This window comes from Puma concolor, chromosome D3, assembly GCF_028749965.1.
Source record: "Puma concolor isolate L17-30 chromosome D3, mPumCon1.1.hap2, whole genome shotgun sequence".
Classification (NCBI taxonomy): Eukaryota; Metazoa; Chordata; class Mammalia; order Carnivora; family Felidae; genus Puma; species Puma concolor.
Window position 1 is genome coordinate 23,567,201 of NC_141678.1, and position 22,925 is coordinate 23,590,125.

The window sequence follows — 22,925 nt, forward strand, 5'->3', positions numbered from 1 at the left end:
GGCTGAGCCTCCTTACCTGGTTTTCTGAGCCATTAGCACAAGCACTCGGGCTTGATGTAGTAACCCCCGGCAAGACCTGAGTCTGAGGAAAATTCTAATCCTAGTGACTTTTTAATGAAAAAAAGTGCATACCAGGTGTGGACTAAGTTACCTCATTTGACCGTTATAGTAGCTCTAAGACGTTACCCCATTTAACAGACGAGGACAATAGGCACGGAGAGCTTGAGGGCCTGTGCAGCATCCCACAGCCAGCACAGCTAGGCTCAGACCCAATTCTAATTCCAGAGCCCTGTTCTTCTCACCCTCCTCTGCCACCCCCTGGTGGTTGGTTTGGCCTGGGTGCCCAGGCTTCCAGGGCCAGCATCCAGTCTTTAAAGTGTGCTGAGTGGTGGAAGTACAGAGGGCCCCTCCCTTCGCTCACCCCCAGGAAGCTGGATCTCTTGGAGAGCCAAAAAGCTGGAGCGGGCGTGGGAAGGGGGAAGAGGAGGGGGCACGTAGACAGCACTTCTGGGACTGTGAGGAGACGGGTGCCCGTCCTAGGGGAGGATCCCGGAGCCTGGGACTCTGACTTCCCTGAGACAGCCCAATGCCCACCCCACTGAACCTCTCTCTCCTGTGTCCTCACAGGAGCGAGAGCACAGAGAGCCCTGAGACGGCCCCTGCCGGAGCACCCTCTGGTGACCAGCCGGATGTCATCCCCACCCAGGGAGACCTGCTGGGCGACCTCCTCAACCTGGACCTTGGCCCCCCAGTGAGCGGTCCACCCCTGGCCACCTCCTCGGTGCAGATGGGAGCTGTGGATCTTCTTGGTGGAGGCCTTGACAGCCTGGTATGTCCTGGGGCCCCTTCTGGATGACACTGATAATGATCTTCAGATGAGCAGTCGTTGAAGGCCCTGTCTGTGCTATTCACGAACCAGGGGCCTCAGGCACCCCTGTCTGCAGAGGCGATGGTGTAGCTCCCTACTTACAGGGGAGGAAAACCGAGGCTTAAAGAGTTCAGCTGATCTTCCCTCCAAGAGTGCACAGTATGGGGCTTACACGGGCCTTAGCCCCTTGCTGAGCTACTGAGCCCCAAGAGACCTGGGGCCAGTAAAGCTGGAGAGGAGCCAGACCAGTGTCCATTTAGCCCCACACCCTGCTCTACTTCAGGGTAGCAGCCCAGCAGGCCTGGGAGGCCCAGGAGCAATCAGAGACAACCTTCCTCCCCTGTAGAAAGGGGGTGGTAAGACTGGACTAGGTATCTCCCTGGGACTTCTCCGGGCAGCTCGTAGATCCAGGTAGAAGGGGTGGCAGAATCCCTGTCATTTGGCCATGTGTGGCTCAGGTCCCCAAGGCATCGCACGGGAAAGGGGAGGAAAGGTCATGGCACAGGAACTGAGTGGGGGGTGAAGCCCAGGCAGTAGTGCCCTTCACAGAGATGGTCTGGGCCCCCCTCTTATGCCTGGCACAGATGTCTTACTGTCTTGCCACAGACTCATCTCAGTGAAGCAGCAGTGACTAATCTTTTCCCTCTTTCCCTCTCTCTCTTGTCTGTCTCTGTCTTCTCTGCTGGCTTTTCTCTCTGCATGTGGCTGCCTGTTCTCTTCACCCTGCCTGCTTCCGCTTGGAGATGGGGGATGAGCCTGAAGGGGTACGGTTCAACCCTTGTGCCCCCAAGCCTTTGTCCCTGCTCTTCCTGAGTGCTGGCCCAGCGTCCCAAGGGGTGGTTGATGTCAAAGCCGTCCCTCCTCCTGCTGAGCCACAGCCTTGCATCCAGTGTCCCATCCTCACTACCCTAAGACAAACTTGCCTTGTCATCCCAAGGATCACCCACGCTCTCAGTTCCCACGGGCCCTCTGTGACGTCCTAGAGAGTGTGCTCCTGTCTGCTGAGCACAGCCTCACAGCAGTGGTCTCGGCGCTCCTTTTATCTGTGGGCTGCGTGTTAGTTTACAAGCGTCCCAGCCCTTTCCCAGAGGTCACCCCTAAGGTTGGAGGCTTGCAGGTCATGGGAGGGCACAGCCTCTCTTCTCCACCCACCTCACCCTGTCTTGTCTCTGAAAGAATTGCTGTGACAACAGCCCTACAGCCCCCTCCGCCCCGTCCCATTTTCTAAAGTGCCAGGTGGCTCCACTCATGCCTGGGCCCCTAATGTCCCCCACCTCTGATGCCCACCTCTGACCCCTTTCCCTTTCTTTCCAGATTGGGGGCCCCAACTTTGTGGCACCCTCAGCAGCAACAGTCCCAGCCAACCTAGGAGCATCCATGGGCAGTGGCCTGAGTGACCTCTTTGACCTGACCAGTGGTGTGGGCACGCTGTCAGGATCGTACGTGGCCCCCAAAGCGGTAAATACTGTGCCTCCTTCCATGGCAGGAGCAGAAAATTAAGACACTGGCTGATGTGTGGGTTCCTTAGATGGCCCGTTCATGGAATCGGCTCAGGCCAACAAGGATGGGCCCAAGGAGCAACAGTTTGCCAACACGATGCTGAGGGCAGCTAGGGGCTGTGGGAGCAGAGGGAAGAGATGCTAGGTGGGGCCTGGGGGCCTGGGAAGACCTCCCAGAGTGGGGTCACTGGAGCTCTGGCCTGTAGATCAAGTCTGAATTGGCCGGACACACAAGTGGAGAGACAGCTCTGAGTGGAGGTAACGGCCTGTGGAGGGGCCTGGAGGTGAGGGAGAGAGAGCTGGCAGAAGTCCTGGCTCATCGGAGCAGCAGTTCTCAGTGCTGCCCCACCCAACACCCCTTATCAACGATAGACAGTGCCCGGTGTATCCTTTATTTCCTGTGTTTAAAATTTTTTTTTTTTTTAACATTTATTTATTTTTGGGACAGAGAGAGACAGAGCATGAACGGGGGAGGGGCAGAGAGAGAGGGAGACACAGAATCGGAAACAGGCTCCAGGCTCTGAGCCATCAGCCCAGAGCCCGACGCGGGGCTTGAACTCACGGACCGCGAGATCGTGACCTGGCTGAAGTCGGCTGAAGACCGACTGCGCCACCCAGGCGCCCCTATTTCCTGTGTTTAAAGGAGATGCGTGGACTGTGCAACCTACTTATGTGTATCATTTCAGACTTAGTAAGATGCTGTCACTTCATAAAGGAGACATCCAGGGAGGAGTATCAAATTATATATTTCAGTGTCATAAAGGTTTGGGCCCACCCGCCCTGGAAGATCTGATGAAGTTGTCAGGTGTTTGTAGTTCGAGTGTTGTAAGCCTTGTGGCCAGTGGTGCCCTCAGCTTCTGAAGTGGTGACTGACTCCCACTAAAGGTTCAGTAAAACAACACGAGGAACAGGCTTTCTTTGATTTTCACCACAGTTAGGATTCCAGCAATCTGAGGGTATGTTGAAACCGTGCAAAACATACTCGAGGGATGGAGGACAATTGCTCGTCGAGGGGACTGTTGTCCTCCCAGCAGCATGTCTAGCATCCCTGACCCCAGCCCACTAAACGTGGTGCCTCCCTGCCATTGTGCCACCTGAAGATGCCCCATGCTACCTAAGGGCGGTGCTCCCCCAAGACTCCTGGCTACACTAGAGATTCGGGAGGGAAGAAACCGGCAAGGTCAGCAGCGCCAGGCTGTGAGGGTTTCTCTCAGTCCTAGCGGTGGAGCTCTTAGAAGGTTCTAAGCAGAGATGAAACAGATTTGCACTTGAGAGAGATTGCTTTGGCTCCACTGTGTGTGGGGCGGGAGGCAGGTTGGAAGGGTTAGAACAGAAGCAGGTGCCCAGTGAGGAGACTGGTAGGAGTTGTATGCTGATGGTGGCCCGGACAAGGTGGGCACCTTTGAGGGTGGAGGCAAAAGGCTGCACTGGAGAGCTCGGGCAGAATGTGGGGGTTGGTGGGGAGGAGAGGATGCTGGCTCAAGTGGTGGGGTGGGGGAGGTGCCATCTGCAGAGATGGGGGCGAGGGGAAGGAAGAAGAGCTGAGTTTGGGAGACAAGATCATGTGGGCCTGGCACTGAGGAGAGCGCAGTGCGGGCCAGGCCCCCAGCATCAAGGAAGCTGCCAGAGGGGACCGACATGGCCAGACTCCGGTTGGACACTGTGTCTGCCACTTCGTTCCCAGCCGGAGCCCCTCTCTCTCTTCCAAGGTTCCCTTCCCAGAGCAGGACACCGCTGAGCTCCAGGGGCAAGGGGATATCTCTGCTGTGACTGGGGGGGACATGAGCCAGCACCTGCCCTGGCCTCACCAGGTGTGCTGGCTGTACCTGAGGTGGTGATAGCAGGATGTGGGCCCACAGAGCCCACGGCAGACAGGAAGTCTAGACAGGAAGTGCCAACAGCTGCACACTTCTGTGCCATGGACTGCGTGAGCATGGCACAGCCCCCACACCCCTAAATCTTGCCAGAAGCCTTATGGTGCTGTGATTCCTGTTCTGAGGTTGAGAAATCTGGGTGTTTTGCCTAAGGTCACACAGCCGGTAAGTGAGAGTCTGAAACTGATGCAGGGTGGTGGCACCAAAGCCTCTGTTCCTTATCCCTGCGTGATCATGCCCCGAAGTGTTTGTGAACATCCTGTGTGCCTGCCTCAGTGTCATAGGTTGGCAGAATCACTAATTGCTCCCCAGATTGGTTACCTCACTGCACGAGGCCTATGCATACATGTTAAAAACCCAGAGCAACGATGACTCCTGCAATCCTGTGGGTGCCAGGCCTTGCCAGGACTGCAGACCCGCCAGGAATATTAAGTCTGGAGCTGGCCTTCTGCTTGTGTGTTCATTTTACTGGATGCTGTCATTGCTTTTTCTTGGGTGTGCCAACAGCGAGTGCTAGAAGTAGGAGGTTAGAGGATCACCCGGTCAGAGGAATTCAGCGCAGGCTGCCTGCAAGAGGAGTCCTTGCAGCACAGGCAGGACTTTCCCTTTTATCTGAGACACAGGAGTTTCTGGGGTGTGGGTGTGTTCTGCCTTCAGAAGTAGTAGGTATGTCATCTACATTTTCCTAACAGCACTGTGACTACCTAGAATGGTTTGTCCCACGTGCATTCCGCCCCCCGCCCCATGCACATGGGGGTAAATCCATTTGCCAAAATTCCTGGTCAAGGGAATAAGGCTTTCTCTGCACAAGAACTTGAGTTCCTCAAGCATTTGGACCGGTGGGTGGTGATATTTCCTTGGGTCCTTCAGGAAATGCTGAAGATTAGTTCTGTGGTGGGCTAGACTCCATGAACCCACAGTGACCAAGAGAGACGAGGTCCCCACCCTCAGCAGTAAGTCCCAGTGACAGGCACTTCTGCAAGAACTGCGAAAGGGGGCCTGCTGGTGGGGGGTGGTGCAGGGCCCAGGGAAGCCACTGTGGGGGCATTCTCTGAGCTCTCTGCTTGCTGGATCTCAGCTGAGGCTAAAGCCCTGAAATTCTGCCCTCACACATTTGTCCCAGGGAAACAAAGGATGATCAGGTTAGCACGTGGGGTGGGGGTGGGAGTGCCTGCAGAAGCACTTTCCAAATAGGGAACAATGTGGTGGGGGAGGGCAGAGGAGCGGGTGCAATCCAAGCCTGGCAGAGGGGACACCAGGCCATGGAAGCCATGGGGAGTGGAAGCCGTTGCAGGACTGGGAGGGTTTTTAAGGATACCATGGTCAAATTTGCATTTTTTTAAAGTTTTATTTATTTAGGTAATCTCTACACCACACATGGGGCTCAAACTCACAACCCCGAGATCGAGTTGCATGCTCCTCTGACTGAGCCAGCCAGGTGCCCCCAGATTCGCATTTTAAAAGATGACTTTAGGGGTACCTGGGTAGCTCAGCTGGTTGAGCGTCTGACTCTTGATTTCGACTCAGATCATGGTCCCAGGGTCATGGGATGGAGCCCTGTGTTCGGCTCCACACAGAGCTTGGAACCTGCTTCGGATTCTCTCTGTCTCCCTTTGCCCTGCTTGCTCTTACGCTCTCTGAATGAATGAATGAGTGAATGAATGAATGAATGAATAAAAATTTTATAAAAGATGACTTGGCTGCTGTGAAGGGCGGGGAGAGAGGGACTGGGTCAGCCACATGGGCTGCCGCCTTACCCAGTGGACTCTGGCTGGCTCAGATGCAGGAGTGCCTGCAGAGAGAAGTAGAGGCCCTGGCGGCAGATGGAGGAGGTGGGGGTGATAGGACCTGGGCCGTGTGACAGTGTTGTAGGGGTTGGGATCGGCTGAGGGTGGGGACCCAGACATCTCTGAAGTTCCTGGAATTGGCACCTTGAGAGATGGTGAGACATTTGCCCATGCAGGGCACCTTGGGGAAGCTCTCAAGGGGGCCTGGGTCTTTTGACCTCGGGGGGCCTGTGAGGCATCTGAGACAAAAACGTCCTGAAAGGCATTTTCACAGCCGTGGGTGACGCTTGTGGATGTCCTGCGTGGTTGGGGTTTTAATTCAAGCTGTCTCACTTTGCAAGCGCTGTGTGAATGCCGGTGCCACAGCAAGCTCTAGGCCAAGGATGTAAAAACAGAAAGCAGAGCCCTTCCCCTCAAAGAGCTGGCTGGGTCCAGGGGCGACAGACACACAGACTCACATTTATCCGTTAAAATGTCTTGGTGGTGGGAATGTAGGGAAGGAACCTAGGTGAGAGGCAGTGGCTCTTGAGCTGAGGCTCCCATGCAGCCAGGCAGCAGAGGGCCTACCAGGCAAGAGGCCGTCTTAGGTGCTGTCCTTGGTCAGGCCAGTTTCTACAATTAAAAGGCCAGTCCTGCAGCACCTGGGTGGCTCAGTCGGTTGAGTGTCTGACTCTGGATTTCAGCTCAGGTCATGATCTCACGGTTCATGAGATTGAGCCCTGCGTTAGGCTCTGCACTGACAGCACGGAGCATGCTTGGGATTCTCTCTCTCTCCCTCTCTCTGCCCCTCCTCTGCTTGTGTGCACATGCACACCTCTCTCTCTTTCTCTTTCTCTTAAAATAAATAAACTTAAAAAAAAAAAAAAAAAAAAAAAAGACCAGCCCTGCCTTCTGCTAGGAAGAACAGACTGTGACAGCCAGGGAGGTCTCAGGCTCTGGCTGAGGCCCCAGATGCCCTTGGGCTCTTGATTCTACTTGGCTCTTCAGGAGGCTGGCAGGACCCACGTGTCTCATTACCTTCCTCAGTGCTACTGACTGAGTGTTCCTTCTTGGACCTCTGGAGACTGGTCAGCCCTTGGGCACACCAAACACCTCCCTACCCCAGGCTGCTCTGATACACAGCCACACTGAGGTGGTGCCCTCCATGGCCCATGCCGGATTGTTCCTCTCGTCCCAAGATCCACATGGTCACCGCCTAGTGGTAAAGGCAGGTGTGGCTGATCGGAGAGAGCGGGGGAGAGGGGGAAGGAGAAGAGGGGGAGGACCCTCCAGTGGGCTATTAAGTTTTAGCGCAGTGGCAAACATGAGCCTCGTCCCCGCTGTCTTCCCTGCAGGTGTGGCTCCCGGCCATGAAGGCCAAGGGGTTGGAGATCTCAGGTACCTTCACCCGCCAGGTAGGCTCCATCTCCATGGACCTGCAGCTGACCAACAAGGCTCTGCAGGTCATGACCGACTTTGCCATCCAGTTTAACCGCAACAGGTGAGCTCCCTGAGGCCGGTCTGTCGAGAGCCCGTGCTGGTGACTGTAGGCAGCGGCTGAGAGCTCTGAGGGGTCTGATGCCTCGTTTCTGGTGAAGACGGATATTCCTGCATCTCAGGCCAAAGCCCTCTAAAGCAGCGATTTTTTTTTCTTCCCAGTGACCTCTTTACGTGGACCCCACAATGCCAAGCATAGGGGAGAGTGTCTCCCCTTATTTTAGCCTTCCTCCACTGCCCAAAGAGTGTTTTACTGACAAAAACCCCCAGCTCCAAACTAGGAACTTGCCTTTGGCAAACACCCCACATAACAGGAGGTAGCCTCCTGTCCAGGCCTGAGTTGCTCTCATCTCAGGGCCCAGCTCTAAGAAGCCTGACAGGGGGTGGACCTTGCTGCCCCAGCCCCTTGTGGCACAGGATTAAACCATCAGACTGAGCCTCGGAGTGGTGGCTGCCCCGGGCTCTTCACCCCCACTGGGTCCCCTGCGCTGGAGGTTCCTGGGGAAGGTTTCCTCTCTGGCACCATGAGGGTCTTCACGGACCAGGCCCACTAGGCCAGGGCTCTCTAGGGGACCCAAGCAGCCTCTCCTGATGATTCTTCTTCCTGAGCAGCTCTAGTGATGAGCAAACTGAGCCTCTAAGAAGTTGACTGAAGGGGCTGCTTCCTCAGGGAGAGCCCTCAAGCCAGTGGGTCCTGACCCTCCATCAGCTCTGCTACTCACCCTCAGATGGCCCCAGAGGCCGTAGAAGCACTCGGGGTTCTAAGGGGTAGTCCCATTGCTTGCTCGTAACAGACATACAGCATGCTGACAACCTCCTGGGTAGCAGACCCTGTGCCGAGGGCTTTAGGAGTACATATTATCTTACTTTGAGCCCAGGGAAGTCCGTGCCATTATCCCCCTTTCAGTAGATAATGACATCTGGGCTCAAAATAGGTGGCTTGCCCAGGATCAGTGGGGGAGCTTCCAAGAAAGCCTGAAGCGCTGGGCCACCACAGGAGCCCATGGTTCTCCCACTGTGTCCCGGGCAGGCCTGATTGCCATCGTGGGCAAGTACAGGCCAGGTCAGGCAGCTCAAGCTCTGGGTCTCAGCTACTCACCCCATAGGGTCTGAACACAGGCCTGCCCCTCCCTGATTCTCCGTGTCCTGGAGGATGAGAGAATGTATACTTCTCACTGTTTTTATGAGGGTAGGAGTTGGTATAATATCAAATGTCCAGGTTGGGCACAGTGAGCTGTTGGTTCATGGTCATGTATCACACTCATGGGGATCCTCTTGATATACCCACGTGTTGCTTTACCAAGAAGCAGGGCTTTTCTGAATCTCTCCCTGGCCAGTTCTAAGCTAGACCGTGAAATCTGGCATCTTGCTTGGGGTGGTCACATCTGTCTTGGGAGATGGGGATTGCTAGCAGCTTATAGTCCAGGCCCCTGGTGTCAGATGGAGCTCCTCAAGGGCAGGACAGAGCAAGGCCATGTTCACCCAGGCCTACCCAGTGCCTAGGCCAGAGGAGCAGAGGAGTAGAGATAGGCTTTAGGCCTGCAGCTGGCCTGGGGCTCCTTCCTCCTGTCCACGTGGCCATTGAGGGTGGGGTCAGGAACTTATCCTTCTGTCCTGGGCCTAGAGCTGAGGTGAGGCCAGCTGACTAGAGAGGCCTCTTGCCAGCTGCTGCCCTAGCTCTGGAGCCTGAGGAGCCCATACATCCCTCGTCAGCACCTGTTCCCCCTGCCATTCCCGCGGGGGCTTCTCTTTCCCCAGCTTCGGCCTGGCCCCTGCCGCCCCCCTCCAGATCCACGCACCACTCAGCCCCAACCAGACTGTGGAAATCTCTCTGCCTCTCAACACGGTGGGCTCAGTCATGAAGATGGAGCCTCTGAACAACCTCCAGGTGTGTTCCAGACAGGGCCAAGCACCCCCATCCTCACCTGCCCACTCACTGCAGGGAAGGAGCCCGGTGGAGAGTTCTGGGGTCTGGGGGTCTGGCCTTTGTTGGCAAAAGGGTGTGTCTATGGAGTTGTGCCCTTAGCTGAAGATCTGGCAGGGGAAGCCTAATCCGAGAGAATGTGGTTACCAGGGAAGGGATGTGAGGGAACCTGCTCAGGGGGGAAGCACAGGGAACAGGCCTTTCCTGGGGCCTCAGAGGTAGTATTGGGCATCAGGGACCAATTAGGTGGCCTTGTTCCTAGGTGGCCGTAAAGAACAACATTGACGTCTTCTACTTCAGCACTTTGTACCCACTGCATATCCTCTTTGTGGAGGATGGGAAGATGGGTGAGTCCTGATGGTGCCCCCTGGAGTCCCTGGAATAGAACAATTGGGTTTGCCCCACAGTGAAGTCTGTGAGTCGCTGGCCTCTCTGCAGAGCCTAAGGCGAGGGTCACACCTCTTTCAAGGCCCGCTGGGTGTTGCCTGGCCATCTCTGTCCCGAGGTGAGGGCGGGCCACGCGGGAGCTTTCACTCCTGGGTTCTCCTGCTCTGCCCCTCGGCCATCCCCACGGCTCTCGAGGCCGCGAGCCAACACCGTGCCACACTTGATGTCCGTCTCCTGCCCTGGCTGAAACTCCTGAGAAGACTCATCCCCACCCCAGGAGGGCTCTCTGCCAGCTCAGAGCTGTGCAGACAACTTTGCCCACATCATCTCTCAGTCACCGCAGAAGCCCTGTGACACAGGCTGTGATTAACAAGCAGGCTGCTCGGGACCAGGAAGGAGCGCATGTGTGGATGCTGGGAAGGGGAGATTTAAGGCGCAGAGGTGGGAAGCCCAGGGCCTTTTGGAAGCGCACTGGCAGCCACCTTCACAGAGCTGAGGGTTTGTTCAGGGAAGCAGCAGGCGCGGTGGCAGAGCCAGCCCCTGTCTTCAGCTTCAGGTTGGCATCCCTGGCAGACCCACTTCCTGCTGGATGTCAATGAGCAGGGCCACAGGTTTATCGGGGTCCCATCTTCTACCCTGCCCCCCCATCCTCTAGACCGGCAGATGTTCCTGGCCACGTGGAAGGACATTCCCAATGAAAATGAAGCCCAGTTCCAGATCAGAGACTGCCCCCTCAACGCGGGTAGGACTTTGCACCCTCCTCCACCCTCCTGCCCATTGCACACTGCCCTGCACCCGTGCCCCTGGCCCTCACACCGCTGACTGGGGGCCCTTCTTGCTCTCAGAGGCTGTGAGCAGCAGGCTACAGAGCAGCAACATCTTCACTGTCGCCAAGAGGAACGTGGAGGGCCAGGACATGCTCTACCAGTCCCTGAAGCTGACCAACGGCATCTGGGTGCTGGCAGAGTTGCGTATCCAGCCAGGCAACCCCAGCTTCACGGTGAGGGTCCCCGCTCCTGCCCTGCCAGCCCCAGGGTGTCTGCCTCCATGTTCCGGGCAGCCTTTCCTGCCCTCGCTCCTTCCCAGACTAGGGGTCAGTTCTGATGGGGTGCGCTCTAGCCCAGCTAGGCTGGGGCCCCTTGGAACCTGGCACGAATGAGCATCAGAACTCTGACCCTAGCTCTGAACTCTGCTCATCAGGTTATCCAGTCAGACACCAAACTGTGTCACCAAACAGTGAGTTGGACTAGAAGGTTCTATAACATTGGCCCCTGTGAGGTGGCACAGTTGGCCCGAGGCCCACCTGACTGGGAAATGGCACTCCTGGGCCTGTACCCTGGCCCTCCTCCTACTCTTTCTTGCCTGAGGGCCCTCCTGGGAGGATGCTGATTCCCAGCATCTCGTCCTTCCTGGCCTTTGTGTCAGACCCCAGTCAGAACATGGCTTCCACGGAGTACGTGGTCGTCGTGGAGGCCGTGCTGCTGTTCCAGGCCCCAGAGAGCTCCAGGCTTTGCTTCTCCCCCGGAACCAAAGTGTCTGGCAGGCGTGGCCCTCCAGACGTTGTTCCCAGGCCCCGCTGGCGGTGTTGGCACTGTGGTTGGGCGGGGGCCGCGGCATTGGCTTCGGTCATGGTAATTTCCGTCTCCCTATGTTTGGTTGCTGCATGCCCACCCTCCCTGCCGGTGCCCGTGGTGCAGGACTTGGAGGTTAGCAGATTGCTTTTCTCTTCCTCTTTCCCCTCATTCTCCCCAGCCATACCTTGCACAGCTCACATCCCGGCCTGGCTCCAGTGCACCCTGCCTCTCCTAGCCTTGCCTCACTCTGCTGCTCCCCAGAGCGGGGCAGACATGCATGCAGGCTGCAGGCAGAGGGCACCCCAAAGCTTCCCAACCAGGTGAACCCGATTGAGGAGCTGGTACCCCTACTTCCCCACACACGCAGTGTGCACAGAGTCCTCCAGAGAAGATTGGACGCCACGGGCCCACCACGGCTGGCTTCTGGAGCTCCATTTGCTCCTCCCTTTCCTAATCGCACCCTTTAGAAGCAGTGATTTTGGCAGAAGTGGTGGCGACACTCGTTTCTCCTCTGCCTCTCCCTACTCTCCAGGCTCACGATGCGGCAAAACTTCCTGTGCAGGAAGCCAGGAAGAATCCCCGGTGCCTGCCCCCCAGTCTCTCTAAGCAGAGGCCTGCTCCCTCTCGGCCCCCTGCCTCCTCAGAGACCCCAGCCCTCCACAGGCTGTGAAAGGCCCCAGCAGCTCTGCGGGGTGGGGGCTGGGCACTCCCTGACAGCCTCCAGCTCATGATTCACGCTGCCTGCCAGCAGGGCCGTGGTGGCTGGGCTGACAGCAGGTGTGTGGGCTGCAAGTATATTTGGTCCACGCAGCAGCCACCCACTCCGCTTTACCACACATCTGCCCCAGCTGTGCTGCCCCCAGGCCACACGTGCACACCGCACTCTTCCATCTGGTTCTCCCCCTCTCTTCCCTCCCTGTGTTCCTTCCCAGACCCAGAGAGGAGCCCGGAGAACTGAGTGCTCCGTCCCCTGACCTCTCTTTCCCCCCCTGCAGCTGTCCCTGAAATGTCGAGCGCCAGAGGTGTCCCAACATGTGTACCAGGCCTATGAGACCATCCTCAAGAACTGAGGCCCCATCCAGTGCCCGTCCCAGCCTTCTGCCAGCCCCGTCGAGGAGCCCCCCGGGAGTGGCAGCACCTCCTCCCCGGAGAGGTCGAGCAAGGCTGCCCATGGAGCTCCCTGGTCCTGACCGCCGGGCCCACCTAGGTCCTCGGGGTGGGGCAGCATTCCACCTGGAGTGAAAGCTCGGGGACTCCCCTCTTCTGTTGCTGCTGACAGGGTCAGGTGAGGAGAGGACCAAAGAAAACAGAGCCAGAGGGGCCACAGAAGCTGATCGGCCGACCCAGGGTTCTTCTCTTCCTTTTCCCCGGCTGGTGCCTGAAGGGCGAGTGTGTGGCTCCCTCCTCGGGGCTCTTGGTCCAGGAAGCCCCCTGCCCTTCAGTCTCTTTTGGGTCAGTGTTAGAGGTCTTCCCTGTTGCCCACTCTCGTGCCAGGCTGCCCTGGTGTGTGTGGAAGGTTCTCTTGGTGGGCTGTGGGGAGCTCTTCTGTCGGGTCTAGGGCTCCCAGGGCCTACACCCCAACCCTCCCTCCTGCATCCACCCAGGCTGGGGCCCTGTGGTTGTGCCAGTTGGGCCACAGCCTCCTGAGCACTGACCCACATGGGCAAGACTGGGCAGAAACTTCCAGAGCCCCTGCCCAGACTCTTGCTCCCCTAGCAGTTGCACACACCCACTCACCCCACTCCCTCTCTTGCCCCTGAGGACGGTCACTGCCTACGATATAGTCCTTGGCGTCCGCTGTGTTCCTGAAGCAGAGACAGGGCTGAGAGATGGGGTACGTGGGTGAGCGCGGTGCTTCCTATCTGGGGTTTCTTTGGGGTTTCTCCTTAGTGTCTGCTGCCCTCCCCCTGGCCTCTCAAGTTTCAGTTGTGTCTGACAGACCATTAGGTTTTCCTGTACTGCTGTTTAATAATAAAGAAAGATTCTGCTTTTGGCAATCACAGACACTTTTTTACCCCTCCACTAAATGTCAGAATTGAAAATTGGCTCCGAGTGGTTGAGGATGGTTTTCTGACCCCTGCAGTAACTATAATATACATAGAGAATATATATATATATATATATATATATATATATATATATATATATTCATGTATGTAAAATGTATGTTGACTCTTATTTTCAAAAACAGAAAGTGAATAAAAATGATGACATCAAGCGTGTCCCTGGCCAGTGTGTCAGGTCCTGAGACTCTTCTGGGTGTGGTCCTGGGTCCAAGATCAAGGGCTCCAGCTGTGTGCCCAGCCCTTCCCCTGGCTCTCTGAGGACAGTGCCTTTTCCTCTACCCTGTCCTTAAAAACGGACCTCTGAGGCCTGCTCGTCTCCCTGGCACCTCTCCTGCCCTTGATCCTAACTCCACCCAGCCGTCTTGCCTTTTGATGTTGCCTGAGAAGGCTGATTTCTGTTCTGGTTTTCCTCAGCTCCCTGCCATCAGGAAGGCTCTCAGGAGCGGTGGGGAGGTGCTCTGATCAGGGGCAGCTGCGGGAGAGAGGGAACAGTCGGGTAGGCCAAGCGCCAGGCCTGTCTGGGCAGGCTCCTCCCCGCTCTGCGTCTGCGGCTGGCTGAGTGCGGGTACTAAGCGGGTGCCCACCCCAGCTACCACTAAGGACGTCCCCTGTGGCTCCAGTGCTGGCACTGGAGGGCAGCCAGACCCTGGGCAGAGCCCCAACAGCCAAAGCTGCCTGTGGTTCTCAGTGCCTGGTGGTCAGTGGGCCTTCGGCCCGCCACTGTGGGGGGAGCAGCCTGGGTGCCCTGACCCCATTTCAGCCCAGCCACTCCCTGCACTGCCTGCTTCTGACCCAATGTTGCTTTCCTAGCTCTGGAGGGGCTGGAAGAACAGTGTCAGCAGGAGTACCTGGCTCTCACTGACCCACCTCTTAACCCCTGGGACTAAAAAGACTAGAGTGGCCAAATCCCTTGATTGCACAGTCCAGTTCTCAGTTTACCTGAAAGTCCCGGGCTCAGAAGGCCCTACACCAACACAGCTGTGGTACCCTCAGTTGTGGACTAGAGAAACAGGGTTTTGAGCCCTTGATGAGGCTTACCCTGGCTTGCTATGTCGCCTGCCACCCCTGATTGGCTGAGGTCATGGCTCCACACCTCTCTGCCACGGAGGGCAGACTAGAAGTGTAGGGTAGCTGTCCGCAGTGGGGTGATGATGGATGAGGAGGCCCAGGACTGAGTACTGGGGTGAGGAGGCAGAGCTGATGAGAAAGACTGGCCTGCTGGGACGGAGCACCTTGGACTGTCACTGGACACCGTGGGTCCTATATAAAGCTGTGGACGGGACCTTACCATGATTGTGCCTTTCCCCGAGTCACATGGCATCTGGCATGATGGGACCCAGCAGAGTCCACATTTGCAGGGAAAAACTGAGGCAGGGAGAGCATCTTCACCCCCAGTTCCCCAAGCCTGGGCCTTACCACATCACTGCATCCAAAAAACAAGCAGCCAGGGCCACCACTGGGGCCCAGGCCTTTAGGAGAAGTGCTTTAGGGGATGGCAGGTCAGCCCCAGCTCTGTCCTTCAGAAGCCTCCCTGTTTCCCCTCATCTGAGTGAGGGCCCATCACGTGCCTTTTCACCCTCCTCAGGTGGCACTCCCTGGTCCTGATCTGCTCAGGCCTGCCCCCTCTCAGGGCCTGACACCTCTCGGGAGCCTTAGTGTCCTATAGAAGATTCTCAAGTGTTCTGGGCCTTCCCAGCCAGTTGAGGAGTTTGTCAACAACCAGTTATTTCTGGAGGGCCCAACAAATGCCCAGGGGCCAGATGGGCTCCCTGTGTGCCAGACGCTGTGCTAAGTAAGGCCTGTGGGGGGACCTCATTTTACTTTTTTTTTTTCTCTTCAGCTAGTGGTTTGCTTTGTTTCTAGTTTTGTTTTTTGTTTTGGGTTTGTTTTTTGTTTTTTGTTTTTGTTTTTTTTTTTTCCCTATGGAGAGGGCTAGGTTCTGGACCATGGGAAAAGATAAGCCATACAAAATATCCCTCCCATCTTCCTCAGTTCTTAGTTTTTCTCCCTCAATGCAAACTTTGTTGCTAGATTGGGGTTTTCTTCCAGGAATATTCTGTGCATGTATACAAGCAAATCCGTGGAGATACTTACTAAACAAACGGCAGCACCTTCCAGACACTACCAGCCCTTTGCTTTCCTTACCTATCAGTGCAGACAGGCACACCTCAGAATTTCACGGGTGAACGGGCTGCCAGTAGCTGGGGCCTGCTGCTGGACATTCAGGCAATTTCCATCCTCTGTGAGTCCAAGCAACAGTGTGGTAAATCTCTGCCTACATACGTCCTCGCTCGTGGGCACAAATGTAGCTGTAGGATCTAGCTCCAGAATTGCTGGACCAGAGGGTGTAGCATTTTATATTTTAAAGTGTACTTCTTGTTTTGAGAAGGCAATGTATTCACATGACTCAAAATCCCAAAGGCAAAAAAAGAAGTGAAAAATCCTACTGCTCAATCCTCTTCCCAAAGGAATGCAGTGTTACCTTCCAAAGAGACTCAAAGAGGGGCGCCTGGGTGGCTCAGTTGGTTAAGCGTCTGACTTCAGCTTGGGTCACGACCTTATGGTTCGTGGGTTCGCGCCCCGCCTCGGGTTCTGTGCTGACAGCTAGGAGTCTGGACCCTGCTTCAGATTCTGTGTCTCCCTCTCTATCTCTGCTCCTCCCCTGCTCACACTCTGTCTCTTAAAAATGAGTAAACGTTAAAAAAAAATTTTTTTAAGAAATAAGAGAAACTCAAAGATGTCAAATACAGCCCCCCCCCTTTTTTTTACACAATGGGTAGCATGGAATACACCCCAGTCTGCACCATACTTAGATTTTGGAGACTTTTCCGTTATCAGCCCATTACAGAGAGGGTCCTCAAGCCTTTTTCTGAGGGCTGTATGCATTTCCATTGAACGGAGGTACCATCCTGAACCAATAGCCCAGCAATGCCCATTGAATTGTTTCTAGGGTATTGCTAATACAAGTGATACTGCAAAGAATATTCACTTTCACACATGGATAAATTCCTCAGGCACGAGTTTCTGGTCAGAGGTAGGTGCGCTCATAATTTTGGTAGCTGTTGCTAAAAATTCTCCAACTTCCACTCCTGCCAGCCAGGAGTGACATGCCTGCGTCCCCCACCCCTGCACAAATGACCCCCACACTGATGGTGAAAAGTGCTCCCTTACTGTGTTTTCAATGTGCCTCTGTCTGTGTGCTTTCAAGCCATTTGTATGTCCTTTTCTGTGAGCTGCTTCATCCTATTTCTTGCCCATCTTTTTCTGTAGAGTCATCCTCTTACTGATATGTCATTATTTCTTCCCATCTTGTTATTGCCTTTTTACTTTTCCATTCCGAAATGGTTTTCCTATGCTATCTTCCTTTAATTTCTTCTATACTTGCTTGATCTACTATTCGTCTGATATTCGTTTTGTGTATTTCAATCTTGCTCCATCTGGGCTTTATGTTTGGGACGAGGTAGGGATCCAACTCTCTCTTTTCCCAGATGGTTACCCAGTTGCCTGTATGCCATTCACTGAGCAATTCATCTTTTCCCCACAGAGCTGAAATGTCATTTGTAACATGGACTACATTTCCATATGTATATGAGTGCTTTTCTGGACTCTCTTCTCTACCAGAGAATTGGTCTATTCATTGGCTACTGTGGTTTTTTTTTTTGTTTTTTTGTTAAAGTATCATAACTTTGGGTCGCCTGGTTGGCTCAGTTGGTTAAGCGTCCGACTTCGGCTCAGGTCATGAACTCGTGGTTCATGGGTTCGAGTCCCCTGTTGGGCTCTGTGCTGACAGCTCAGAGCCTGGAGCCTGCTTCAGATTTTGTGTCTCCCTCTCTCTCTGCCCCTCCCCTGCTCATGTGCTGTCTCTCTCTCTCAAAAACAAAAACAAAAACAAAAAAAACCCCAAAAACATTAAAATAACTAAATAAAGTATCATACCTTTGTATTTCCATAAATCACAGTACCATTTTATATTCCCCCTCTTTGTCCCAATTGAACTTTAGAACTAGTTTGTCCTTAAAAAAATCAATGGTATTGGGGCGCCTGGGTGGCTCGGTCGGTTGAGCATCCAACTTTGGCTCAGGTTCATGAGTTCGAGCTCATGGTTTGGCTCATGGTTCATGAGTCCGAGCCCTGCATCGGGTTCTGTGCTGAAAGCTCAGCCTGGAGCCTGCTTTGGATTCTGTGTCTCCCTCTCTCTCTGCCCCTCCCATGTTCATGCTCTGTCTCTCTCTGTCTCAAAAATAAATACACATTATTAAAAAAATCGGTGGTATTATTTTTATTTGGATCACACCAAATGTTTACATTACCTAAGAGAACAAAGAACTGATGTTCTTATAATGATGTCAATAATAACATTAATCTTTATATTCAAATAGAGAAGTTGATGCTTCTCCATCAGTTCATGCTTTCTTTTATGCCTCTGTAATATTTTGTTTAATATTTTTATTTTTAAAGACTTTTAAAAATTTATTTATTTTGAGAACGAGAGAGAGCACAAGTGGGGAAGAAACAGAGAGAGAGAGGAAGAGAGAGAGAGAGAGAGAGAGGAGAATCCCAAGCAGGCTCCACATTGTCAGCACAGAGAACATTTTTATTTTTTACTAAAAATTTGTTTTCAATGTTTATTTCTGAGAGAGAGAGAGACAGAGAGAACACAAGTCGGGGAGGGGCAGAGAGAGAGGGAGACACAGAATCCGAAGCAGGCTCCAGGCTTTGAGCTGTGAGCACAGAGCCCGACACAGGCTTGAACTCATGAACCGTGAGATCATGACCTAAGGCAAAGTCAGACGCTTAGCCAACTGAGCCACCCAGGTGCCCCGGAATATTTTTATTTTTAAGTAATCTCTATACCCAGTGTGGGTCCTGAACCCACAATCCCAAGATCAAGTGTTGCACGTTCCACTGACTGAGCCAGCCAGGGGCCCCATCTCTAATATTTTAAGTTTTATTCATTTTAAAAGTTCTTGTATGTACATTTATTTTATTCTTACAAAGATTCATGAGTATTTTTTTTTTTTTGGTTCCTTTTTGTAAATGGGCTCTTTTCCATTCCTTTTTTTTTTTTTTTTTTAAGTTTATTTATTTTGAGAGAGAGCGCAAGTGGTGAAGGATCCCAAGCAGGCTCCACACTGCCAGCACAGAGCCCAACACGGGGCTTGATCCCATGAACTGTGGATATGACCTGAGCTGAAGTCAGGCACTCAACTGACTGAGCCACCCAGGCACCCCATCCATTCTCTCTCTCTCTTTCTTTCTGTGTGTGTGTGTGTGATGTGAATATACAATTTTTAAGCTAAACTCCAGACTTTATTCAGATTTGACCAGCTTCCCCACTCATGTTCCTTGTTCTGATCCTGGGTCCCACATTCCATGTGATTGCTGTGTCTCCTCAGGCTCCTCTGGTCTGTGACAGTTTCTCAGACTTTGTTTTTTTATCACCTTGACAATTGCAAGGAGTACTAGTTGGGTATAGTGTAGACTATCCCTCAGTTTGGGTTTGTTTGATGTCTTTCTTGTGGTTAGATTGGGGTTGTGGGTTTTTAGGAAGAAGGCCAGAGAGTTGGCCTTCTCATCACATCGGATCAAGGGCACACACCATTGATAAGACTCTATCACTGTCACATTAGGCTGGATCACTTGGCCAAGGTGGTATTTCCAGCTTTCTCCATTGTGGAGTTACTCTCATCCTCTTTCCCTATTCTGTTCTTTAGAAGCAAAGTCACCAAGTGCAGCCTACACTCTGGAAGGATCATGGGGGCAGGGAGTAGTACGTCATTATTTGAAATTCTTCTGTAGGAAAGAATTTGTTTCTTCTCTTGTATTTGTGTACTAATTCAGTCATTTATGTCAGTTTGGATTCATGGATATTTATTTTCCAATTTGGAATTAATCTAAAAGTACATTATTTATTTTGTTGTTTAAATTGGTCCAATTTGGCCACTGGGAGCTCTTTTGGGTACCCTCTGTTCTTTTGATATGCACCCATCCCTTTGTTTCTTTGCAACTTCCTTACTTTCCAGCATTACGTGATGCTCCAGGCTCATCTCGTATCAGTCCTGTCCCAACCCTAGCATCAGCCACTTCTCCAAGGAGCATGGTTCCTTTCATTGGTGAGTGGCCTTAGAAACCAAGATCTAGGTGCTGGGTGTGCTTATTTCTCCTGGGGTGACACTTCTAGGCCCTGTCAGCAGCGGAGCTAGGAAATATCTGTGCGTACTTACCCGTGTAGACACCCATGTCCCTCCACCGTGTTGTAACTAATAGCTATTTTCATATAAAAATGAAATTGTTTTATATTTACAAGTCTTGTCCCTCCCCAGCCTTACTAAAATTGTCTTGCTTTTAGACAAATTAAAATTGTCCGTTTTATCTCCTCTCATCCCACAACAACTTGTGTGAAGTCACGACCGTTGTTATCCCATTACAGAGAGGGAAACTGAGGCTTAGAGAGTTTAAGTAACTTGCACAGATAACACACTCCTGGAAAGAATCCTCAAACTCAAGAGGCCCGGAAGCCCTGCTCTGTGCTGCCCCCTGGTGTCCTGATGGCCTTCAAGAGGCTGACCGCTACACTCAATAGGTGGCATTATAATGATGACCAAGGACCCACTACACACCAAGCATCTGAGAGACAGGGGTACTCCCTCCCACCCCCCGCCATCCAGGGCTCCGGAAGTGAGTCACTGTTGGGACAAATGGAATCGTGCTGTCATTAACAAGACAGACCACATTCGTGGTCAGGGGCATGGTCCAGAGCAAATGCCCCTGGGAGCTGGATGCAGTCCAGGGTGCTTGACCCCAGGGAAGGACTGGTATCAGGCCAGTTGGGAAGAAGCCATGTGGGCACAGGTGGTAGGGAAGGGGGTTGCCCAGCGGGCTGGCACTGGGAGGCTGTGGGCTCAGAATTCTCCATCTGGTGCTTGCCCCTGCCCAGGGCCTCTCAACAGCCTCCCAGCCCACCCAACTTTCTGCAGCTTAACCCTTCAGGGCTCAGCTCAGGTGTGGCATGAAGCCCTTCCTGAGCCCCCAACCTCCATAGGCCAGTGTCTCCCCTCGGTCCTCTCAGCCCCCAGGCCTGAAGCAGCACAGTGCTCCTGTTTCTACCTGTCAGTACCTGGCTGCATGTGTGGCTCCTTCACAAGCCACAGAGGGCAGGCAGGAACCAGCTCGGCCACCTCAGGCCCAGCACCAAGTCCTGAAGGAAAAGATGTATGGATGCTTGGTGACTGCTCTCTGGAGCACCACATGGAAGACTGGGAGGAGCCTGGGAGACGTGGTACAGCAGACAGCACCCTGGCTGCCTCTCCTTCGGGGAAGGAGTGAAGGGACCGATGACGGAAACTTTGAAATTCACACCCCAGCCAGAGTTCTCTGGCTTGCTAGTCTTTGGGAAGCCAGGCACCTGGGCTACCCACTCCTGTCATAGCTCAGTGGCCACCGATGACAGCTGATTGTCTCCTGAAGGCCCTCTGGTCCCTGGGCCCAGATAAAATTGGGCTGCTCAGAAAGTCTGGTTCAACGGCCCAAACGTCCTTGGTTCCAGTGGCTTTGCTGTCACTTTCCTGCCAGGCAATCCCAGACAAACCACTGCATCCCATTGCTGGGCCTCAGTGAGCACATGGCTCTGGGGCAGGTATGGCATATCACAGGCCTGTGCTAAATGGGGACTCCTGCTTAGGGGTGCTGATGCAGGAGTTTCCTAGGGAATGGGTCACCCCTGTGCAGTCTGCAGGGCTTTGTAGGAGCTTTAGGACATGCTCATCATTCCCAAACCATGCACTGAAAAACCACACTGGGATCCAGAAATCCACCCCCCACAAAACACACACACACACACACACACACACACACACACACACACACAGAGCCCTGTTTGCTGGTCCTGAAGAAGCCTTGCCCAGGAAGGCACTCTGACAGAGAGTGAAGCAAGGAAGGTTTTCTAGAGGAAGGACACCCAGAACTGGCTCCCAAGGGTGGGCTTGCTCCCAAAGAGCAAGAAGAGAGGGTGCTCCAGTCAGAGGTGTGGGTCCCACCAGGGCTTTAAGGAAGACCATCCTGATGTCAGCCGCACACCCTGCTGTATGCCAAAAGGGAAGTGGGGCTTAGTTTATTAATGCTCAGCCTTGTTCCCCACAAGGAATTGAGGCAGCTCACAAAACCCAGAAGCTTGAAATGTCAGAAAATGAGTGGGATAGTTGGGTGAAGGGAAAGAATTATGGCAGGAAAGGAAGATGAAGCCAGGAGTCCCCACTCACTGGGCTTGAAGACCTAGAACACCTGCCAGAGGTAGTCACAAGTCACTCTGAGCTCCCTAGAGGCTGAGGAGAAGAGTGAAAGCAGACCCAGTTTCCCTATCTGACATGGGAGGATGAAAACACAACCAGTGCTCTGGAGAAACATCTTCTGTTGCCATCACCTGCTTCCTGGAGGATGCACCCTCTCCTCATTTCAGGGCTGAGCTCCTCTCTCCTCCAGTTCCTTCAGGCTGGAGTGGGCTTATTGTCTCTGCTCCTACAATTCCTGGATCCCATGTGTTCTACTAAGGTAGGATTTTCCCCTTCCCTCTTCCTCTCCTCCCCCCCTCCAGTCCCAGCAAGCAGTAAGACTGGGAATATTTGTTGAAAAGATGGGTAAGTGAAAACTCTTGGCCAGTGCAGAAACACTGATGTCTGTACATTTCACCCAGTGCCTGGGCATCTATCTGGTCAGAGAAGTGGGAGCCCCTCCTCTGCAGGGAGGAGGCAAGCAGAGGCAGAGGATGGGGGGCTGGACCAACCCAAACTTTCCAGGCTGTGTTGGTTAAGGAGCTTCTCACCAGCTCCAGGGAGGTGGGAATTTGGGTTTTGAGTGAAGCTACAGGTGGAGGCTCAGGCAGAAAACTTGGCCTTAGCAGTGACAGAGGTGGTGTTGACCAATTTCTGGATCTTTCAGCCTTGTTGGGACAGGGATTTGGGGCTGAGCTGCTGTGACCCAGTGTGTACTGAGCTCAGCACACTCTGTTCAGCCCCACCTGGATGACGGCCATTTGATACATTGTTTAATGCTGGCCATTTACCCTTGTGTGTAGGACAAAGGCGGGAGGGTTCCCTAGAGGAGACCACAAGGCTGTGGGTCAGGGGCCACCCACTGTCCCCCAACCTTGAAAAGTCCCCTCTCCAGCCTGTTTTCTTCTCTCAAACGGAGATAAGCAGAATAAGGCTGTAGGTTCAGTGATCACTAAGCAACAGCTTAGTAAAGGGCCCCGCACGTAGTAGGTTCTCAAGAAAGATGTTTGCCTGTGATGAATATGGAACAGAGAGCCAGCGCAGTGCGCTGACTTGCCCAAGGTCACGCAGCTGGGGCCAGATCCGACCCCTGGAGGCCTGACTCCAGCGGGCTGGGTTTGTCTGGAGCCAGCTTGGGGGAGCGGTGCTTGGAGGAGCGGACGCGGACGTGGGCGGGAAGGGACTTCTATTTTGGAGCTGGTG

General features: G+C 53.8%; 1 protein-coding gene and 1 non-coding gene across 9 annotated transcripts in view; both read left to right on the forward strand.

Annotated features, from left to right (window-relative positions):
- The window catches only part of AP1B1 (adaptor related protein complex 1 subunit beta 1), an 86,503-nt gene extending 73,117 nt beyond the window's left edge, over positions 1 to 13,386 (forward strand). For 6 of the 8 annotated variants that reach the window (XM_086682136.1, XM_086682137.1, XM_086682139.1 and 3 more), the window contains 9 exons: positions 628 to 829; positions 1,612 to 1,632; positions 2,183 to 2,326; positions 7,363 to 7,508; positions 9,263 to 9,392; positions 9,691 to 9,775; positions 10,471 to 10,557; positions 10,661 to 10,815; positions 12,385 to 13,386. In XM_086682136.1, the coding sequence (XP_086538262.1) occupies positions 628 to 829; positions 1,612 to 1,632; positions 2,183 to 2,326; positions 7,363 to 7,508; positions 9,263 to 9,392; positions 9,691 to 9,775; positions 10,471 to 10,557; positions 10,661 to 10,815; positions 12,385 to 12,459 (1,045 nt within the window). In that variant the 3' untranslated portion in view covers positions 12,460 to 13,386. The remainder of the gene's footprint in view (positions 1 to 627; positions 830 to 1,611; positions 1,633 to 2,182; positions 2,327 to 7,362; positions 7,509 to 9,262; positions 9,393 to 9,690; positions 9,776 to 10,470; positions 10,558 to 10,660; positions 10,816 to 12,384) is intronic. The other 2 variants (XM_086682135.1, XM_025933160.2) reach the window with 1 other exon arrangement.
- On the forward strand, positions 8,076 to 8,172 carry LOC112870548 (small nucleolar RNA SNORD125). Its single transcript, XR_003224502.1, has one exon. It is a non-coding gene; the product is annotated as a small nucleolar RNA SNORD125 (small nucleolar RNA).
- Positions 13,387 to 22,925: the final 9,539 nt, after the last annotated feature.